Consider the following 20992-nt stretch of genomic DNA (forward strand, 5'->3'; position numbering starts at 1 on the left):
GTCCACAATGTTGAGTAATTAGACTTTCAGGTTAAGTTCAGGCGGAGGACATACTGAGGGAGCTGAGCCAGAAGGCCCAGGGCTAGATGACAGTGGTGAGAGAGCTAGGGCAGAGCAGAGTAATAGACTGTTTTAAAAGTCTGGAAGTTTCCATGGTGACACACATCTTTGGTTCCAGCACTCAGGAGGCAGGTGGATCTCTGAGTTTGAGGCCAGCCTGGTCTACAGAGTGAGTTCTAGGACAGCCAGGGCTACATAGAGAAACCCTATCTCGAGAAAAAACAAATTCTGGAAGTTCAGTATTTTGAGTTAGCCTTGGCACTAGGCCTTAATATTCCAGATTACAAGAAAAACTGCTCAAGTTCTGACTAACTGAAACTAGGTTAGTATCTTAATAGAAATCAAGGCAGGAAGAAAGGATGGCCCATATTCCCAAATAGGCAACTGTAACTGGCGTGATGCTGAGGTTGCTTGGTAATCCTTTAATCCTTACCAAAATGTAACCTGAAGAACCTGATGTGTCCCTCCCCCTGGCAGGCAGCATAGGCAGTAATTCTAGCGCTCTGGAGGGTGAGAAAGGATTGCAAGTCCTGGGCTATATAGAGATCATGTCTCACGTCCCCACCCCTACACACACACACACACACACACACACACACAGACACACACACACACACCCTCAGCCCCTTTCTCCCCCCAGCCAACACATACACTTTGAAATGAGCAGGAAGCTTTTTATGGTCATAGTTACCTATTTCAAGGTCTTGTCTTCAAATATACCTTTCTGCATTTGTCAGCCATTTTGTATAAATCCAACTTCTGCTCAGTTAGCAGAACACTTTATTTTACACAGTGAACTAATGCCCTTTTCCAGAAACACTGTGTCATACACCTATATTCACAGCCCTTGGGAGGCTTGGGCAGGATTATTGTGTTTGAGTCTGAGACCAATCTAGGCTATACAGTAAGTAAATTCTAGCTTAGCCTGGTCCACAAATTGAGACTTTGTCTTAAAAACATCAAAATAAAGTCTGAGGGGAGACATCTGCAGGTCTCATTCCTACCACCAAGGTATGTTTTGACATCTGACCCCTCAGAGAGGCTTCTGCTCATCCTGTTTCCAGAGAAATGCTCGGCAGCTGAGCCAAAACACCTACGCTGCTCAGCCCATGAGCCCCTGAAAACCTTACCTCTGGCCCCTTTAAAGGTAGAATCCTGTATTAATACACCCCCAAAGTACTCTCATTTCTTTTTAGCTAGTTCCTTCTGATGTAAGCTGTGTGTGCTGAGACGTTCCTGCTTTCAGCTTTACCCTTAAAGGAGCTCTGTGACCAAAATGTGTCCATTCTTTTCTCCAGCTGTGAAGTCCAGCTGGCACATGTGTTCAGGAATGGCCAGCTCCTGTATGAACATGTACAGGCTCCCTGAATATAATCTCCTTGGCTCCACTGTCAGAGGCTGTGGTTATAGAAACAGTCTCTGTCTCCCCTCCGCAGCCTAGGGAGTTCCCTTACCTGTTTTTGGGATCTCCACTCGAGTAGAGCTGGATTCTTGGCCTCCAAGTAGAAAAGAGTTTGAGGATGAGCCAGTTTGAAGCAGACTTAAGAGTTTATTTTTAAAAACCAAACATTTTATGCACAAGGACTTACAAAAAGAGGACCAGGGGAAGAAAGTAAACCCTCTCCAAAACACGTGGCCGGGCATTTCAGAGTCACAGTTAAGTCAGTTGCACACCCCCCTCTCTGTGTGTGTCTCTCTCTGTCTGTCTCTCTCTCTCTCACACACACACACACATACGTACATACATGCATATATACATATGTACATATGTTTCCGGTGGCTTTGGAACTTAGCCTAATGTGATCATGGCTAGTTTCTATGCATTGGATAGGATCACAGCTAAGGTAAAGAAAGCCATAGGTCACAGGTTTACAGGGGAAAGTAAGACATTTTTATTGAAAAAAAAAAAAAGGTTTAGTCTTATTTTGAAGTTCCCCAAAACTATTTAGGAGTAAGGTCACACTTGAATAAGTTTAGGCTTTAAGCATGGTTCACTATTATTTTAACACAAAATATCTATAAATAAAAAGTGTAACTCCTAGCTGGCAATCTTTACCACAAGTGCTAATTGTGCTGGAATTCTGCAGGAGGCTCAACCAGCTTCCTGTTCCTTTTCATGTCCCCGAGTGGGAAGAGTGTAGGAGCGGAGGGGGAGGGGGAGGGGGAGGGGGAGGCTGGCTGTTGTCATGTCAACATGCCACGGGTGCTACATACCTACCCACCTGCCCTTGGAGGAGGAACTACTGGCAATGATGGCTGTGGAGGGAGGTAGGTCACCCTCCTTTGGTAAGGTGCCCACGCTGTAGCAGATGATACCACACCAGGAGCAGACAGGCAGCTCTAACTGGATTCAGGGTTATTGATATTAAGAACAAAGAAAGGTGGACATGTTGGAGGGAGGCAGGAGGAGGGCACTAGGAGGAACTGGCAAGTGGAGATGAGCAAACAGATCCTATAAATGTGTATTTCCCAAAAATATAGTTTAAAAAATAAATAACAATATGGATCAGGAGGGGGACACCGGAGAACAGTGACGCCATGTGCGAGGCTGCTGTAACCGCATGCCTAACTTTTATGCTAGCCCAGTTTTTAAAGATATGAACACAGAAATGAGCATGAGGGTGGGGTAGGTGTGACTTACTGGGAAAAGGTGCTCAGAAAACATGGGAGGGGATGAGAGAAGATATGCGGGGCGGGTATGACCAGTGTTCAAGTCTGGTGAGAAGGCAAGGTTAGCATTTTAAAAGGTTAAATGATTACACACACCATCATTGTATGACTAATCTCTCATCCCATAGTACACACCCTAGAGAAATGAAAACTGACATTCACACATACAGTGACCTGTATACACTTGTTTATAGGGATCTTATCTATAACCCCCTAAACCCGACAACTCAAGTATGCTTCATTGAATCCAGTGTGGCACAGCCACGCACATCACCGTAGAGCAAAGGCGAGCGGCTGTGGGAAAGGTGTGCTCCAGGCCACACGGAGCAGCAGCAAACCCATAGGATACACACAGGTACGAGCTTATCAGAGGCTGCACTAGGGTTGGGTTGGGGTCTGACCACAAAAGGGACCCAGGACAGGATCTTTTGGGCAGTAGAACTGCTGGAGTCCTGATTTGTGATAAATATGTGAATCTGTGCACAGGCAGAGGCAGGCTGATCTGAGTTGGAAGCTAGCCTAGACTACATATCAAGTTACAGGGCAGCCAGAGTTACATAGGGAGACCCTGACGCAAAACTAATCTCAAAGAACTGGACTGGGGATTAGCTTAGTGGAAGAGCATCTGCCTAGCATGTGTGAGGCCTTAGGTTTGAGTCCCATTAGGGTGGGAAGACCCAGAGAATTGTGAGTCTGAGTTAACTGTATGTGCTAATTTAGAATTTTTTTCTTTAAGATTTATTTTATGTTCTGTAGATGAGTGTTTTCCCCACATGTATGCATGTAGACTTGATGTGTGCCTGGTGCTCCAGGAGACCAGAAAAGGGCAACAGATGCCTTGGCACTAGAGCCATAGACAGTTGTGAGCCACCATGTGGGTACTAGGAATCAAACCTAGGTCCTCTGCAAGAACAGTTAAGTGTTCATAATCACTGAGCCATCTCTCCACCTCCAAATGTTTTCTTTTAGTGACTAAAAGACTTGAATAAAGTTCTTTAAAAAAAATTCTGTGTTTCTACAAGGAGAGTTGCATGGCAGGGGCTCTGTCACACTGCCTGTTGGATACGGGACCTGCTTCTTCTGAGAGGTGAGGGGCCAGGGGCTTAGCCACACCTGACAGCTGTGTGAGGTGGGTAGGGTGGGGTTGCTCCCGCTGAAGGATGACATTAGTCTAGAGCAGCGGTTAGCTTCCTCCTCTCCTGCCTGCCTCATGCCAACCCTCCTGGGCAGTCCCTTTGTGAAAAACAGAGCTCAGGTAAGTGGTTTGCTTAAAGTCAACTTGTCACAAATCAGAATCACCGGTAGAAAGCCACACCAGGAGAATCATCCCGGGTGCCTTTAATGGGTGGGAAGACACCAGGAAGCAGCTCAGGTAAGGAGGGCCTGAAGGCCTGAAGGCCTGAAGATCATTCACCTGCACTCTCGGCCTTGCTGCTTGCCGCTGAAGTGACTTAGCCTCTCCACTGGCATCAAAACCGGCGTTTCCAGGCTTCTCTGAACTAAGGATGAGTGACCCTGCAGGAACACTCAGGTTTTTGCTGCCAGGTTAGGATTGCTGATGTCCCAGCCTCATGGACCAAGCAGCTCCTGGGCTGTGAGCCTCTCTAGTGAGAGACAGCCACTGGGGGGCTGCTTCCACTGGTGAGCACCTAGCCTCCATGGTTAAGCAACGGCTGGGCTCTCAGCCTCTCAGGTATAAGATAACTTGGTTACTATTTCACCATACATTAAATTAATAAATCCTTTTCACCCTACCAGTTCTGTACCTGCAGAAAACCCAACTCACACATGGAGATGACTATAGTGCCTACAGCTCTTGGGATGCATAGCACCACAGCAAACCCAACAGGGCAGTCAGGCTGTTTGCCTCGTAAACGCTCTGAAAAGCTCTAGATTAGACTGTTAGTGTTTGTCAGTGTAACAAACTGGGACAAGGGACCCTCCACTGAGATGGGCTTTTTGATGTGAGAGAGCCTAGTCCACTGTGGTTGTGCTACCTGGGCACGTGGCACTGAGCAAGCCATGGGGAACAAGCCACATTTATTCATGACAGAGTGTTACATGTAAGTCAAATAAATCCTTTCTCCCCCAAGCTGCTTTTGGCGAGTGTTATACCATAAGAAGCACACTGCAGCACTGGTCTTGGCTGGGCAAGGAGGCACATACCTGTGAGCTCAGCATTCCTAAAGTACAGGCAAGGAGACAGCGCTCAAGACTACACAGCCTGGCTACCTGGGATCACAGCTTAAACTAAACCAAACCAAACCACGTTTTCTAGACTCAGACCCTGACACCAAGGGCTTCTGAGCAGCCCTGAATCTCAGGCCTGCTAGAGGACAACTCACTTATTCTGACCTCTGTCCTCATAGCTCAAAAGTCCGCCAGCCTGGGACCCTGGATCTCATGGTCTGCAATTCTGCATGAGGCCTTGTGTTAGGATTCCTAAGTTGTAAAGTAAAAGCTCTGGAAAAGGCTTCTTGGATGAGGCCTAGCAGAGATCAAGCCATTTCTTCTCTCTCACATGGAGGCTTCTGAAAACATGGATAAACAAAGGCCTGTGTATAGGTAGGATTGCTGATCTGGGCACCACTGTGATCCAAACACTGTGTAAATCTCATCTAGAAGACCAGAACTGGGTCACTGTGGTAAAGGTAGAAGGGGCAGCCTCTGGAACCCTGCTTGAAGGCCTCTATTAACATAGTAGGCTGGCACTTACTGTGAGATATCGGAGAGCAGCAGGATGTTTAAGGCTCTGCCTCTGAATGAACAAGGTGGGATTTTGGTAGATCCAACTCTGGGTTGGTCATCTTAGGAAGGGCTGCAGGAACCTAAGCCCATATGCGCTTGGGTATTGGTTTCTCTGACCTAGCGCCACTCGCCAGCTCCGCCCCATCCCCGGCAACCTACCACTCACAGAAAAGTTACCTTCACTATATTATAAGAAATGAATTTAATCTCTAAAAACACAGATGACAAGATAGTAATTGTCGGGGAGTTTTGTTGCTGTTTCTGTGACAGGGTCTCACATATAGCCTAGGGTGGCCTCAAACTCACCTTGTAATCTTCCTGCTTCAGCAAGCTGAGGTTACAGGCATGTGCCGCCAAACCTGGCTGGATCATGAGGTTAAATGTTATAGCAATACCTTTTTTCCTGCCCTTATGAAAAGCACCATCCGGTGTGCTCGTGTAGCAACAAAAGTAGAATGTTCAAGTTTAGACCTTGGTGTACCGTTTGCTAATGGCAGAGCTGTATAGCTGACCCCAGTACAGAAGCTGGTGGGCTGGCTTACAGTGGAATCATCAAATGGGTCTCCTTCTCGTAGATGTCTGGGATCAGTCCCATTGGAGAGTTAATCATTTGCATTGTATTCTTGCCAAACAACTGGAACTCATAATGGATGAGCTGCTCCCAAAAGCCACTGTTGGGCCGGATGATGGGCCTGCGTGATTTGGTCCAAGTGTGGGCATCTAGAAGGGACATGGCATGGTACTTCATGAGGTAGGCGAGGCACAGGGCAGCTGAGCGGCTCACTCCAGCAGCACAATGCAGCAGTGTGCGGCCCTGCTTCATCTCCACTGAATGGATATGGTCGGCAATGGGGTCGAAGAAATCAGAGAGGCGTGCAATGGGCACATCGACCACAGGCACCTGCACATACTCAATATCCTCATAGAAGGTGTTTGCTACCTCTACTGAGACGTTGATGACTGTGGTGATCTGATTGCTGGACAGCAGGAGCTTGTTGTTGGCAGCCACACCATTGCTGATAAACAGGCTCTTGGTGATCTGTGAGAGGCCACTGATTGAAGGCTGCGGGAACTGAACGGGGAAGGCACCCCAAGGTGAAGTCATCAAGGTGAAGGTTGACAGTTCGTGATATGTTAAGCTTGCATCTTTCTGCTAGGCTGTGCCCACTGAACCCTGCAGGAAGGAGGAGGAAGTTTGGAGGGTAAGAACCTAGAAGACTTCTGGGAAAGGGATGGCTGGGTCTTTAAGGTCAGAGGCAGTCCTTTGACCATTAATGGAGAAGTACAGTGGAGAACTCAGTGGTTACAACAATGCTCGCATCACTGAGCCCGAACTGTTATCTGAGCCCCGGGGGTCTTTTCACATAGGAAACACTGGAGGAAGGGGGTCAGCCAAGGCCAGAGAGACCATGAACTATGGAAGAGGCCTTGGGTTTACTGGGGTGGGTTCAGGAGAAAGAGGGTGGTTAGGAGCTGAGAGAGTACAGCAGCCGAAAGAACATTAGGATGGATATGTTCCGATTATATTAAACAGAACTGGACCCAAGGGTTAAAGGTGACAAGAGGGAAACTGATATGCCTAGTCTTTCCATCTTCTCATAGCCAGTCAGCAGGTCTAGCTGCTTTCAGCAGAAGGGGGCCTGGTCCCTGAAGGATGGCCAGACAACTGGTGTCATCTACAGCAGAGCTAGTGGGAAACTCATCATGGTCCCTGCTCAGCTGTGTGACTTCCAACATTAACGACCTCTAAGTCGACTGAGAGAAAGCAGAAAAGAGGCTCAGTGATGGTCACCTGGAACATGAGCATTCAGGAGGTATCAGAGAAAGGTGGGGCCTTGTTTCATGGGCTCCACCTCCCAAGAAAGAGCCAAGGAAACAAACTACAAGGTTTTGTTTTGATTTGATTTAGTTTTTTCTTTGTCACCGAAACAAAGGTGTTTTCTTAAAATTAACCTTTGAGAATTGGGATTTCCCAGGCAGGCCAGTTTCAGCTAGAATAAGGACATCACCTATCTTAATCCTCTCATAATGAAAAGTCATTCAAGGTAACCTCAGACCAATCAGTTGTTTTTCCACTGTTGTCTCCCTGTTCCAGCCTTCCAAGGAATGTGACTTCCAAGTGACCAAAGGTTTTGTTTCGGCTCTCTTCAGTCCCTTTCTATCCATAAAACCACAGACCTTCTCTGCTTAGCTCAACGGAACATTCTGTCGTCCAGAGTGAAATGCTGTGCAATCTTAGAATAAGAAATAAAGCCAGATGAGATCTTTAAACTGTTGGTCAACAGGGACAGCACGCCTACCTTACAGATTGATGAACCAAGGCAATACAAGTGCTTGTAGTAAAGTTAAAACGCAAAGCCTTGTGGGAATGACAAATGAAGGCATTTGTTTCAGGCTGGGGAGTTGCAAAGATGGCTGGAAGCGGTCACAGACAGTAGGGCATGGTAGAGCAGACTGGAAGCTGAGGCAAGAAGATAGTGGTTCCTGACCAGCCTGGGCTAGAGAGATGGGGGACGGATGGGGGTTGGGGGAAGGGGAGGAGAGGAAACAGAAACTTCATCACCGCTGTTTTTACACTTTACAACCAACGAGGCTTTCGGCATCTAGTTAATTTGTACCCATGAAACTTGAGACTCGAGGAAAACCAGTTTCGTTCATCATCAGACAGCAAGTTCTGAAGGCTGATATTTCTGGTGGATTACACTTTCTGGAGAAAGTTGGCAAATATGGGTGGGGCGTTGGTTAAATTCTGGGTTATAAACGTGGAACAGAGTCCACAAGTAGATGAATGGGAGTACCACATAAAGCCTAGGAAGCTTCCTAGAGAGTTGGCCTCTCTACGTGGTGACAAGACTCAAAGGATCTTACCTCCTTCCCTCAGCACCCAGGAAATCTTTTAGGAAGCAACTGCAGGGCGGAGCCGCGGACGACCTTCTCCAAGAAAGAGAAGGCCCTTCATGATTCCGGATCTCGGTAGCAACGGCTTCTCCTCGAGGAACAATGGGCAGTTCTGGGCTTAGGGGGATCCCGCGACTGATTCTGTACCTCGAAGGACTCGCGCGGTTCCCAGACGTCTCGGAAAAGTTGGGTGGGCTGCAGCAAAGCGTATCCGCCCGTCTCCACGGAAACGCGCCAAACAGCCGGAAGGACCATTGCTAGGCCCACCGCCTGCACGCCCCGCCCACTCTCCCGTCTGTCTCCTAGGCAACACGCCCAGCCCAGCGTCACAAAGAACGCCAGAAGACTGTCGCGAGGTCGGTCTGCAGGTCCTCCGCTTTGCTCGTCTCCCAGGCAACACGCAGAGTTCCGCTTTAGACTCCAGTGTAGATAGTCGCTCCGCCTCCGCGTGTCTTTCCACCATGGTTTTCCGCGTATCTAGCTTTCCCGAGTCGTACTCTAGCCCGTCAGAGTCCTCTACACAGCCCAGAAGGCCTTCGGTCAAATGGGACTTGGGCTCGGATTACGAGGACGTTACCGAGGAGACTACCGCTTCTGGCTCGGACTTCCGGCGCGAGAGATTAGAAAACCAGCCGGATCTTGGCCTCCACATTCAACCGCAGATCTACTTCCTGCGGCCGCGGTCCCCAATACCCAAGTTGTTATTCAGGTGTGGCTCGGGTGTACAAAGCAGTTGTCAGACCCGGTACCCCTAAGGGAATCCAAGCTTTCAGACTTGCCCCAGCCGTGGCACCCCACCTTCGCCCATACGAGTTACCTAGATCGCAGCAATGTTGGGATTTTTCAAACCCAGGCCAACCCATAGGACCTTCAGAATCCCGGTCTCTGGGCTGAAGGCGCTGTCCCATGTCCAGCCCTCCGAATGAATCCCGACCGGAGCTTACTGTAGGCTTGATTGTGCTTACTTGCAGTCTGAGAGCACTTTGTCTCAGGCAGTTGGTCTCAGGCTCTAATTTTCTTGACAACTCCAGCCCTTTTCATTCTCCAATGACCTGGAAAAACCTTGAGTTCCCCAATGTTTGGCTCCAATCTTGTCCCCCTTCCTCAAACACTCTCCCAGCATCAACCAAGGATGTAATAAGTCCTACAGAGGATTTGTTATGGAAACACGATTTGATTCAAAAATGACCACTATATTTATTACTTGAAAGAGACTACTTTTAATCTTTCTCCTATTTCATTTCCAATATTGATAAATTTGATGCATCACTGAGTAAAAAGGATCTTTAAATATTTAGGCTCTTTTTGGTTGAAAATAGGATTTAGACTTGTGTGTAAATTCCTGACCTTTGAATCTGTTTTCTCATTAGCACTTGGGTATGTTGAGTCATCCTGCATAAAAGCCAGAAAAACGGAACGAGGTGGCTTTCGATGTTCGGTTCTTTGTTAGTAAGCACACCCAGACAACAGTTGTTTCTCACTGATAGAAAAATGAATTGGAAAACATTTTTATAATCCCCCTAAAGGTTCTTTGTTTTTTTTCTTGACTGATCATGGTTGCACAAGCTTGTAATCAAGCACTTTGGTGCTGGAGGCAGGAGGATTGGAAATTCAAGGTCACCCTCAGCTTAAGAGGGAGTTCTAGGCCAGCCTGGATACATGAGACCCTGTTACAAAATATACATCTTTTTATTTGTTGGGTGTTTGTTTGTTTGTTTGTTTTTGTTTTTCGAGACAGGGTTTCTCTTTGTAGTCCTGGCTGTCCTGGAGAACACTCTCTGTAGACCATGCTGGCCTCGAACTCAGAAATTCAGCTGCCTCTGCCTCCCACATGCTGGAATTAAAGGCATGCGCCACCACTGCCTGGTGGTGTGTTTTTTTTGTTTTGTTTTTTTGTTTTGTTTTTTTTGGTCTAATTATAAACAGTGTATTTTATGATGATCTTATTCTGATGTGTTAACCAATAGAGACTGAGTGTAATATAAACTTTCATGTTTGTTCTTTCTCTTCCTGTGTGTATCAAACAGCCATTTCTGATTCAGTCAATTCGTGTCTCTCTCTGTGTGTGTGTGTGTCTATACACACACACACATATATATGTATATACATATATATATATACATATATATGTGTGTGTGTGTGTGTTTCTTACCTTTTTGCAATTGTTTGTTTGGGAATCTGTATTTGGGAACACTTCACCAGCATGTCTGTCATTTCTCTGGTTTCCTTTAAAGTGGTTTGTAAATCATTGCAAAAGTAACACGCACTCAACAACAACAACAAATGAAACAGAAGTCAGAACGGCAAACCAATCACTGTTAACATTTTGATGTGTACCTATCTGTGCTTGCTAGTTTTTGTCAATTTAAAACCAACTAGAGTTACCTGGAAAGAAGGAACATCAGTTGGGGAATTGCCTATAGCTGATGGCCTGTGGGCGTGTCTGTGGGCAGTTTTCCTGATGATTGATGTAGGAGCATACAGGGCACTGTGGGTGGTGCCACACCTGGGCAGGTGGTTGGGTTGTATAAGAAGGCCAGGTGAGCAAGTCATGAAGAGCTGGAGAAAGCAGCCTTCCACAGTGGTCTCTGCTTTAGTTCCTGCCTTCAGGTTCCTGCCCTGAGTCCTGCCTCAGCCTCACTTGATGAGCGACTGTAACCTGTAAGCTGAAGTAAGCACTCTCTTCAAGTTGTTTTTGGTCAATATTTTAAAATAGCAACTAACAGGCTAAGATAATCCATACCTAAGTATATGTGTGTTGTAGTTTAAGAAAACAGACAACACAAAAATCCACTCTTTATTAAACAGTAATCACTTTTGTTGTGGTGGCCACAACTTTTTTTTCTCTCTCTAGTTATTATACCAAGATATTTATACTTGATTATATGTATTATATCAAATGAATTAGCACAACTATCCACTTGGCTTCCAAGTTTTAGAATGTATGAACAATTGTTTTTTTAAATAGGAAAAACCATTGAAAAACACTTTATAGTGTAACTAAATTATCAAAAAATGAGAACCTATGGGCTAGCAACATCATCTGTTATATATTGAGACATGTAGCCCAGGTTGGCTTAAACTCATAATGTAACTAAGAATGGCCTTGAACTTCTGATCCTCCAGCTTCTGCCTCCTGAGTGCTGGGATTATAGGTGAGTTTTTATCGATGCTGGAGATGCCAGGACCATGTGTGCTAAGCACATTCTACCAACTCGTTGCCAGTTGCCCATTCTGCTCACACTGCTCCCCACTTCTTACCCGTGTAGTGTCTCCAGCCCACTGATGCTGCAGGGCCCAGGATGCCTATGGATACCAGCATCCAACACAGCATGTCGCAGCACACTGAAACATTAACTTGACTGCATGGTTCCTGAGTGTAAACTTGGTCAATGGCATTGTTGTCTTACAGTGTCAAAAGGTGGAACACACTTGTCAGAGTCCCCAAAAGTCCTGTAACACCCCAAACTTTCCTCATTTTTAAACATTTCTCAAACTCTTCCCTGAGACTCTACTTATTAGCTAAATCTGTGTCCACCTAAATCCTCCCTTATCTCTCTCCTTCCTTCCTTCCTTCCTTCCTTCCTTCCTTCCTTCCTTCCTTCCTTCCTTCCTTCTCCTTTGATAGTTGCCGATGTAGCTCAGGCTGGCCTTGAGCTCCCTGTCTTCCCACTTTCCGGTTTCTCAAGTGCTGAGCTCACAGGCATGAACTAACACAGCCTGTTTTCCTTTCCTTTCCCTTTATATTTTTCTCTCCTGTTCTGTTCTCTGTCTCCCCCACCCCCAAATCCCCCTTAGATCTAGGCTGTGAAGGAAGAGTTCCCACCTCTTCCTCTCTCAAATTCAACTTTTACCTCTACCTTCCAACTTTTATTTGTCAAAGACCTCCACCTTTGCTCTTACCTGCCATTTTCTTATTGAGCTGACTACTCAGCATTTTGGGGTTTGCTCAGCTGGAGAGTGCACCCTTAGGCCCCACCCCAGCACCTCCACTGAGGAACAGTAATAACAATGGCTGCTAGGGAAAGCACTGGCTCAGGACCCACCCCCAAGACCAAGTTTTTTGCACAAAGATTTATTTGCTCCAGAGTGACAGAAGGCAGGAAATAAGAGACAAAGACAGGAGGAAGAGGATGAGGGAGAAGGGGAAGGGAACGGGGGAGATGGGACAGAAGTATTTTTTCTGAAGGCAAAGGACTGCCTCTGGATAGAGAGGAGACAGACTTGGCACACAGGAAATAGCGGTTTATAAAAGTACAATGGGAAATCCTGTGTTAGGATGAGGTGTTTAATTTTAATTGGCCATGTTAATATTAGGTGAGCCAAAGGAGGCTTTTGATTGCTGGACTTCAATACTTTGATAGCTGGACGTTGGTAGTCAGTCTCAGGAGGAGGAAGTGGCCAAATAAGGGACCAGATCTTGGGGCCTGGCTTAGGGATGTGATCTGTTTTTAGCAAGGCAGAGGAAATGGGGAGAAAGGCAAGGCCTGCCAGAGCCATGCTCTACATGCTGGAGCTGGCCAGAGGCCCTTTAGTAACAACAGTAATTATTCTGAGGACTCTGTGCCGCCACCACCTCTCTTGTGGACTGCTTTGGACCTTTCTCTGTCCTCCCTGTGCTCAGGAAACTGCCTTTTAGCTCACCTTGTCTACAGGCAAAACTTGGAATGGTTTCTTCACTCCCCTGAAAATGAGAAAAACACTTCTCTCAAAACCCAGGTGTGGTGGCACATGCCTTTAGTCCCAGTACTTGGGAAGCAGAGATAGGTGGCTCTCAATGAGTTCTAGGCTATCCTGGTTTACAGTGAGTTCCAGACCAGTCAGAGCTACATAGCAAGACCCTGTCTCCAAAAGAAAACTAAATAAACCCAAAGAGGTATGTATCTTCCACTATTCCAGCACCTATCAAATCAGGCCTCAAGCCGCTGTCTCTAACCTGTCCCCTCTTCCCCTCTCCTCTAGCTTAATGAATACCAACGATGCAAATGTGAAGAAGCTGTTACCCAAGAGCCATTTATCTCGGGTGATCATTCGTGACAACCTCAATGCACAGCGTGTCTATGAGATGGAGGTAAAGTGCCTGCCAGGTTCTGTGCTGGAGCCTATTAGTGGCCTGACCACAAGCCCCATCTCTCCTTCCATCCTTCCATCCTTTCCTTCCTTCCTTCCTTCCTTCCTTCCTTCCTTCCTTCCTTCCTTCCCTCCCTCCCTCCCTCCCTCCCTCCTTCCTTCCTTTCTTCCCTCCCTCCCTCCCTCCTTCCCTCCCTCCCTTCCTTCCTTCCTTCCTTCCTTGCTGGTTGCTTATATAGCCTGGGGTGGAAGCAAAGCTCTCAGCTCCTAGAGCTCACAGGGAGCCATGAAATTATTTGAAGTCAGGCTCCATCTTTACAGAGGAGACAGGTGACACGTGGGGTTGGTGTCTTGCCCAGGGTATCACATTGGCTCTGCATGGCTGACGAGACTCGTAGGGGGAAAGATCATGCCCCTTGACTCATGCCTTTTTGTTTCCTCAAAACACATTATTGTCCATGCAGAACTTCAGGTTTGCAGTTTGAATTGGCATAAGCACTGTATGGTTAGCTTTTTTTTTCTTCTTTTGAAAACTTAACCCATTTCCAGAGGAGAACCAAGGCTAGCAACAACAGCAGCAACCCCACAAGACACAAACCGAGACAGGCTTCATGTATGTTCTCTGTGTTAAATTTCTAATGCTACATACAGTCTGGCAGAATAGGTTGGGACTCAGAGATAGGCCAGTTTTATACACTTTCTTTATTTGTAAAACAGGATTTGAAACTCTCTTAGTTATGGGTTCTGTAACGTAAATCTGAACTAGTTTAAGCAAAATAGAGAAACTGGGTTCATGTAACAGGATGGGGTGGACGGTGGCCAATGCTTCCCAGCTTCCTTGGTAGCTCTTGCTATCTGCCTTTTGAAGTCTGGCTTTCCTTTAGAGTGTATCACTTTCTACTGGGCTTAGCTGTAGTTGGGTATTATCTTACACCCTGACTACATTGTATGGAGGGGGGGGGGTCACCTGCAGTTGGCTCCTACATCCCCTACTGAGCCTGGTCATTGTACCGATCCACTGAATGAGTGAGCTGAGGATGTGTCCTCCCAGACCCAACAGTGCTGTTGAGACAGCACAGGAGTTGTGGAAGGGATGAAGTTAGAACTCCCTGTGATGACAGGCTGTGACAGGTAATGTATAGATGCATGTTAGGAGGCTGTGACAGGTAATGTATAGATGCATGTTAGGGAGACATGTGGAACTGGAAGTCACAGATAATATGTAAACTGCATCTTGGGTCATAGGGACACAGTGAGAGGATTTTTGAAGGGAGAAAGAAACAAGATGGAAGCAGATAGAAACAAGGTGGCACATGCCTTTCATCTCAGCATTTGGGAGACACAGAATCTCAGTCTCTGAATTTGAGGCCAGCATGGTCTACAGAGTGAGTTCTGGGACAGCCAGAGCAACTGTCTTGAAAAGCTGTCTTAGAAAACAAACAAACAAACAAACAAACAAACAAACTCCAAACCAAGGTGGACCTCCTTGCTCCTGTGACCTCCATTTCTTCATTCCCTTATGATTTCATGTATTTATTATTGATTTTATGGTGCTGGGAATTGAACCCAGGGCTTCACACATGCTAGGCCAGTTCTTGATTCTTGAGCTACATGCCTGGCCTCCCAAATACCTATTTCCTTTGATCAGTCTTCAGATTGTTGGTGGAAATCAGGCTCCTCAGCTGCAGAGCATCAGAGGGCACCGGCCTGATGCCCACACTTTACAAACAGGGAGACCGAGATTCCCTGTAGTCCAAGCTGTTTCATGGGATGAAAATCCGGTCTAACAGGCACTTTGCCACTGGTAGGTCAGCAGCCTCAGATGTCTCTTGATACAAAGTGACTTGTTTATCCTAAACCCACCTCTGTTCTTCATAAGATGAAGGCCTCTGACAAGACCAAGAGGAAGATGAGCTTCTTGTTCGACCACTTGAAGAAGAAGTTCATGATGGACCAGCTGAGAAAGATGATTCGCTGGAGACGGGAGTCCCTGAGCACCCAGCAGTACTTGAATAAGGAACGGGCCTGAAGACACTCAGATGGAGAGCCAACCACCATAAACATGGCAGAATGATCTGCCCCAGGAACACAAAACCACCCTGGTGAGATCGAGGAGCCCTAGAACATGCTAGTCTTCACCATGGTAGAAAAATAAAAGGAAAGCCAAGGATAGGATAGGAGCACAAAACACACCAGTTCTAACCTGCTTTGCTCCATGTCCCCCCGCCCCCCAGTCCCTGTGACATCCTTACAGCCGCCTGCTTGGTGGAAGAGGCAGAGGCAAGCCTGTCTCCTTGGTTTGCACAAACATGGAAACTTAAGCCTGTATTTCCTTCTCTTGTTCCTATGTCTGTCTCCCTCCCTACATTGTCCACCCCTCCTACCCCCCTTCATATCCATTCTTCTTCCCTTCCCTTCTCACTTTGGTCTGAAGACTGAAGCCAGAGCTTTGCATATATGCTCAACACATGCTCTGTTCCAAGCTGTACACACACACCTGAGGTGACACATCTGCCAGCTGTGCCGGGCTGTGGGCATCTTCGATGGAAAGGATTGAGTGATGTGCTGTGCGTCAGTCCGAGCGGTAAGGAGGTCAGGGTGAGGCACCGGGCAGTGTTATTTCAGCAGCCTACCAGCTCTGTGGTCTTGAAACCTCTGTGGGCTCCTGTTCCTTATCTGAAGGAGTCAGACAGTAGGAAGGTAACCTGCCTCTCTGGGCTGGCAGATGGCAAGTGCCACGCCCAGCACTCATTCTTTTCCACTGCAGTCACAAGGAAGATACCCATTGGCTCCCAGCCCTCCTGGTGCTTCTGCAAAGCAAATTTGGACCTCCAGTCTCTTGTCTCCTACCCCCCCCCCCCAGCCTGCTTAACTCACGATTGCTTTTCTCATTGACCTTGGGTTCTCCTGTCAGCTCCATTCTGCCTGCAGTGTCTTGGTCCCAGGTCTTGGTCAGGTCTTGGTCCCAAGCCCTGATTAAACTGCATACCTATGGACAGGAAGCAAGACCCCTCTCGTACCCCAGTACGCACAGCTACATCTGTATCTGTGTTTGATTGGCTTTGACTTATCTGTATGCTTTCTTCCTAATCAGGCTGTGACGGTGGCATCTCTAACCACAATTTCTAGGAAATGGAGCAGGCACTGGGTTTTGTTTTTGTTCTTTTGTTGTTTGGTTTTGGGGGGAGGGGCGTGTTTTGTTTTTTTAAAGATTTATTTGTTAGTGCTCTATCTGCATGTACACCTGCAGGCCAGAAGAGGGCATCAGATCCCATTACAGATGGTTGTGAGCCACCATGTCATTGCTGGGAATTGAACTCAGAACTTCTGGAAGAGCAGACAGCACTCTTAACCATTGAGCCATCTCTCTATCTCTCCAGCCCCCATACTCCGTTTTTAAATTTTTATTTTATCCTAGAGAACGTCATGCGGTGTCTGTTAATCACATCTGCCCCACTGTCTTCCATGTCCTCTTCTTTTTTTTTTCTAAGGAAAGATTATCTAGAAGTGGCTATCCAGGTCTTCCTGCTATGGCTCCTCCTCCTCCTATGATGATCTTCCGGCTTTGGCCGGAGTTTTGAGGATAGGATCTGTGTGTAATTGTATCTCTTGGGGTCAAATACCTCATGGTCAGTTGATCTCTGCATTTTGACCAGTTGTGGCTTTTTATGTGTTTTGCTTGCATGTATATTTGTGTATCATGTATATGTCTAGTGCCAGCAGAGGCCAGAGGCAGCACTGGATTCTCTGACACTGGACCTACAAAGGCTTTGGAGCACCATGTAGGTGTCGGGAATCAAACTCAGCTCCTCTGCAATAAATAGCTAGTTCTCTTACAGCCAAGCTACTTCAGCCCCTGTGGGATGATGATGATGGTGGTGGTGGTGATGATGATGATAGTTTTTGAGACAAGGTCTTAGTAGACTTATCTGGCCTTGAGCTTGCTATATAGCTGAGGATGGCCTTGAACCCCTTGATCCTCCTGCCTTTGTCTCCTGGGTACTGGGATTACAGGTATGTGCTTGCACACTTAGCCCCTTCCTGCTACACTCATGGGAGGAAACATGTTATATGTGTCATCTATCCGGCCTTAGACGGTGGCATCCAATCACATTTACTTCCCTGCAAACATATCGCTTTCCTTTTCTTTCTGAATAAGATTCTGTTTTATGTGTGTATTTTAAAAAGTCATCTGTTGATGGATATCTAGCCTGCTTCTATTTCCCGGCAATTTCACATCACACCAATAAACAACCATGCATATATAGATATAGCTCTGTCTTATGTTGCCTTACTGCCTCGGGTAGATACTCAGGAGTGGGTGAGATAGTAGTTTTCGTTTTTTGTTTTGTTTTGTTTGAGGAACCTGTAAGCTCTGTAGTGGTGACAGTAGTGTCATTGTGACTGGCAGTGTGACCTTGCCAGCATTTGCTGCTGTTGGTCACCTGGTTCACAGCCATTCTGATTCTAGTGAGATGGAATCTCAGAGCAGTTTTAATGGGCATTTCCCTGATAAATAAATTATCTACTTTTCTAGATTTATTTTTATTTATTTATTTATTTATTTATTTATTTTGGTTTTTCGAGACAGGGTTTCTCTGTATAGCCTTGGCTGTCCTGGAACTCACTCGGTAGACCAGGCTGGCCTCGAACTCAGAAATCCACCTGTCTCTGCCTCCCAAGTGCTGGGATTAAAGGCGTGCACCACCACCACCCGGCTGGCTCTAAAATATCTATGGTTAAAGTTTATGTGTGTAAGTGTTTGCCTGCATATAAGTGTATATACCACCTGTGTGCCTAGTGCCTGAGGAGGCCAGAAGAGGGGGTGGGATGTCCTGTAACTAGAGTTACAGGAGTTTGTTAGACTCCTGATGTGTGTTCTGCGAACTGAACCTAGGTCCACTGAATTTGGTTTCGGACCCGGGACAAGGGACTGAGATGCGTATTTCACATATCAAAGCAGACTAGGCCTTCAGGTTCTCCCAGCATCCCACGGCCCCTACCTGGCACACCCTGCCCCAACCATGAACTTTTTTAGCCCAGGGGCTGGGCTGCCCTTCCCCCAAGATTCCTCCCTATAGAATCCGGACATTTTGGTCCTTCTCCCTCTTTCCCTTCCCCTTCTCCCTCTCCCTGCCTCCTTTCCCCCTCTCTCTCCCTCTCTGTCCTCCATTTTTTCTCTCCCTCCTCCCACCCCCTCTCTCTTCATGGCCACTCCTCTGGCCACCTCTTTCTTTGGGGCCAGTGAACTCACCCAAGAGCAGTTCTCTAACAAACCTGCCTTTATTATATTTTACTCTGGCTTGAGTTGGCTCATTTCACGGGTGGAGAAATAGCCTAGCATGCTACGAGCACAGTAAGTGCTCTTAACTGATGATTTATGTCTCTAGCCCCTAGACTTACAATGTTTTAAATTTATTTTATTTGTTGTCTTGGTCAAGGTTCTCTAAAGGAGCAGAACTGATAGAATGAATATAGATGTATATTAAAAGGGAATGATTAGGGTTTATTAGAGTGGTTTACTGGCCATGGGCTGAGGAGTCTGACATGGATGCTTCTTAACAGAAAGGCCAAGAGATTATTCAGTCCACAAGGCTGGGTGTCTCAGCAGTCCCTATCTGGTGCTGGAACCCAGTGGATTCCTAGAGAGCTGCTAGTCTTCAGTCTACGTTGGTATCCCAAAGAAGTAGATTCTAATACCAGTGAAGGGAATGCCTTGCCAACAGCGTAGATGACCTTGCCAGCAAGAGTGAGGACAAAGCAGGCAAACAGCAAAAGCTTCCTCCTCCCATGTCCTTTGATGTGGGCTGCCACCAGAACGCATGGCCCAGATTTAGGGTGGGCCTTCTCACCTCAAATGGAGATACAGGGTCAGAGGACAATTTCATGGATTTCTTTCCTATCACCTCTACATGGATTCAGGAGATGGAACTTGGTTGTCAGGCCTGCATGGCAAGTGCCTTTACCTCCTGAGCCATCTCACTGAGCCAGCTTACCCAGTTTTTAAAATGTAAGCTTCAAAGTATTCCCAAACAATCCTCTGGATTTTACTGAAGTCTGTTGTAAGATCCCCTTCTGTATTTCAATTCTATTGAGTTTTATCTTTCTTTGGGTTAGGCTAGCTAGAGGTCTATCAATATTTCTTTTAAAAATCTTTAAAATTTTATTTATTCATGTGTGTGTGTGTGTGTGTGTGTGTGTGTGTGTGTGTGTGTGTGTTCGTGTGTTTGAACATGTAGAGGGCAGAGGACAACTATCAGGAGTTGGCTCTCTCCTTCCACCATGTGGATTCTGCTGGAGTTTGAACCCCTGTGGTGTCAGGCTTGAGGCAAGTGCCTTTACACACTGAGCCATCTTGCCAGCCCTGCCTTTTTTCCTGCCTGCCCTGGGCTCATGCTCCTCTTACTCTGAGTGCTGGGACTACAGGTGTGAGCCACTGTTGTGTGAGCTTCTCCTGAGGAGACGCAACTTACATTTGTCTCCACACCCCAGGCAGGGAACTCGTGATAGACCAAAGCTCTGACCACACCAGAGTCCAACTTGGTGAACTCCTGAATGTCTTGTGTGATAATAAGTACATTTATTATACTTACAGAAGTATGATTGAGGGGTCACTAATGGGAGTGGGAACTCAAAAGTATCTGTATGACCACAAGGCCAGCCTAACATGGGAGAGAACCGTGTAAGGGGCAACCATGGAGCTCTCTCTCTGTACAGCTAACTTGCAAGCAGCTTGACAGTTCTGAGTCCCTCTTCCCAGCAGCTTTGTGGGTCAGAGTCATCCGCTCACCCACCCAGCAAGATTACTATTTCTATAGCCTTGGGACACAGCTCCCGTGAATCTTTTTTAGTTCTTTAAAGATTTATTTTATTTATTTTGTGTATATGAGTACACTGTTGCTTCAAACACACCAGAAGGGGACAATGGATCCCATTACAGATGGTCATGAGCCACCATAGAGTTACTAGGAATTGAACTCAGGACCTCTAGAAGAGAGCAGTCAGTGTTCTTAACCACTGAGCCATCTCTCCTTTCCCATGCATATGAAGTTTGTTTCCTTCTGAGTCTCGTGAGCCTTCTCACTCCTTCGTGGAGAGACTGCTTCAACTGGAGAAACTGCTGCCTACCAGTCACAGCACCTGCCTATGTCTTATTCTTTTAGTCTTTACCTGTTTGCACCAGGATATTCACTCTTTCTTGCCATCTCCTGCTTGTGTTTCTAATACCTCCAGGTGCATTGTTACGTTATATATTTTCAGTCTTTCTGATCTTTTAATGTAAACTCAGCTTCGAGCTCTCCCCTTAGAACCTCCTCAGCTGTATCCCAGAGGTCGGAAAAAGTTGTGCTTTCATTTTCATTTGATTCTAGTAGCATTTTAATTCTCCCCTTGATGTCTTCAGTGAGCCACTGCTCATTCAAGTGAGTATGTTTAGTCTACGTGTAGTCATGTGGTTTCTGTTGCGATTGATATCTATTGATTTGATAATATAAAATAAGTTACTTGGTAAATTTGTTAAATAAACTTGTTTTGCAACCTAGAATGT

At 46.5% G+C, this 20992-nt stretch overlaps 2 protein-coding genes across 3 annotated transcripts; one reads left to right on the plus strand and one right to left on the minus strand.

The window, feature by feature from the left end:
• Positions 1–1589: 1589 nt before the first annotated feature.
• On the minus strand, positions 1590–8491 carry Dusp18 (dual specificity phosphatase 18). Of its 2 annotated transcripts, none has more exons than XM_034508384.2 (2): positions 8347–8491; positions 1590–6652 (listed from the first exon to the last, which is right to left on the minus strand). In XM_034508384.2, the coding sequence occupies exon 2, from the start codon at positions 6581–6583 to the stop codon at positions 6017–6019; it is 567 nt and encodes a 188-aa protein (XP_034364275.1). In that variant the 5' UTR covers positions 6584–6652; positions 8347–8491; the 3' UTR covers positions 1590–6016. The 2 variants fall into 2 exon arrangements, with proteins under 2 accessions (XP_034364275.1, XP_076794343.1); XM_076938228.1 differs by lacking the exon at positions 8347–8491 and adding an exon at positions 7779–7969.
• A 346-nt stretch (positions 8492–8837) lies between these two features.
• On the plus strand, positions 8838–17719 carry C7H5orf52 (chromosome 7 C5orf52 homolog). The gene is made up of 3 exons (XM_034508385.2): positions 8838–9085; positions 13339–13447; positions 15326–17719. Exons 1-3 carry the CDS (start codon positions 8838–8840, stop codon positions 15473–15475), a joined length of 507 nt encoding a protein of 168 aa, XP_034364276.1. The 3' UTR covers positions 15476–17719.
• The last annotated feature ends 3273 nt before the right edge of the window (positions 17720–20992 follow it).

This window comes from Arvicanthis niloticus, chromosome 7, assembly GCF_011762505.2.
Source record: "Arvicanthis niloticus isolate mArvNil1 chromosome 7, mArvNil1.pat.X, whole genome shotgun sequence".
In the NCBI taxonomy this organism is placed as follows: Eukaryota; Metazoa; Chordata; class Mammalia; order Rodentia; family Muridae; genus Arvicanthis; species Arvicanthis niloticus.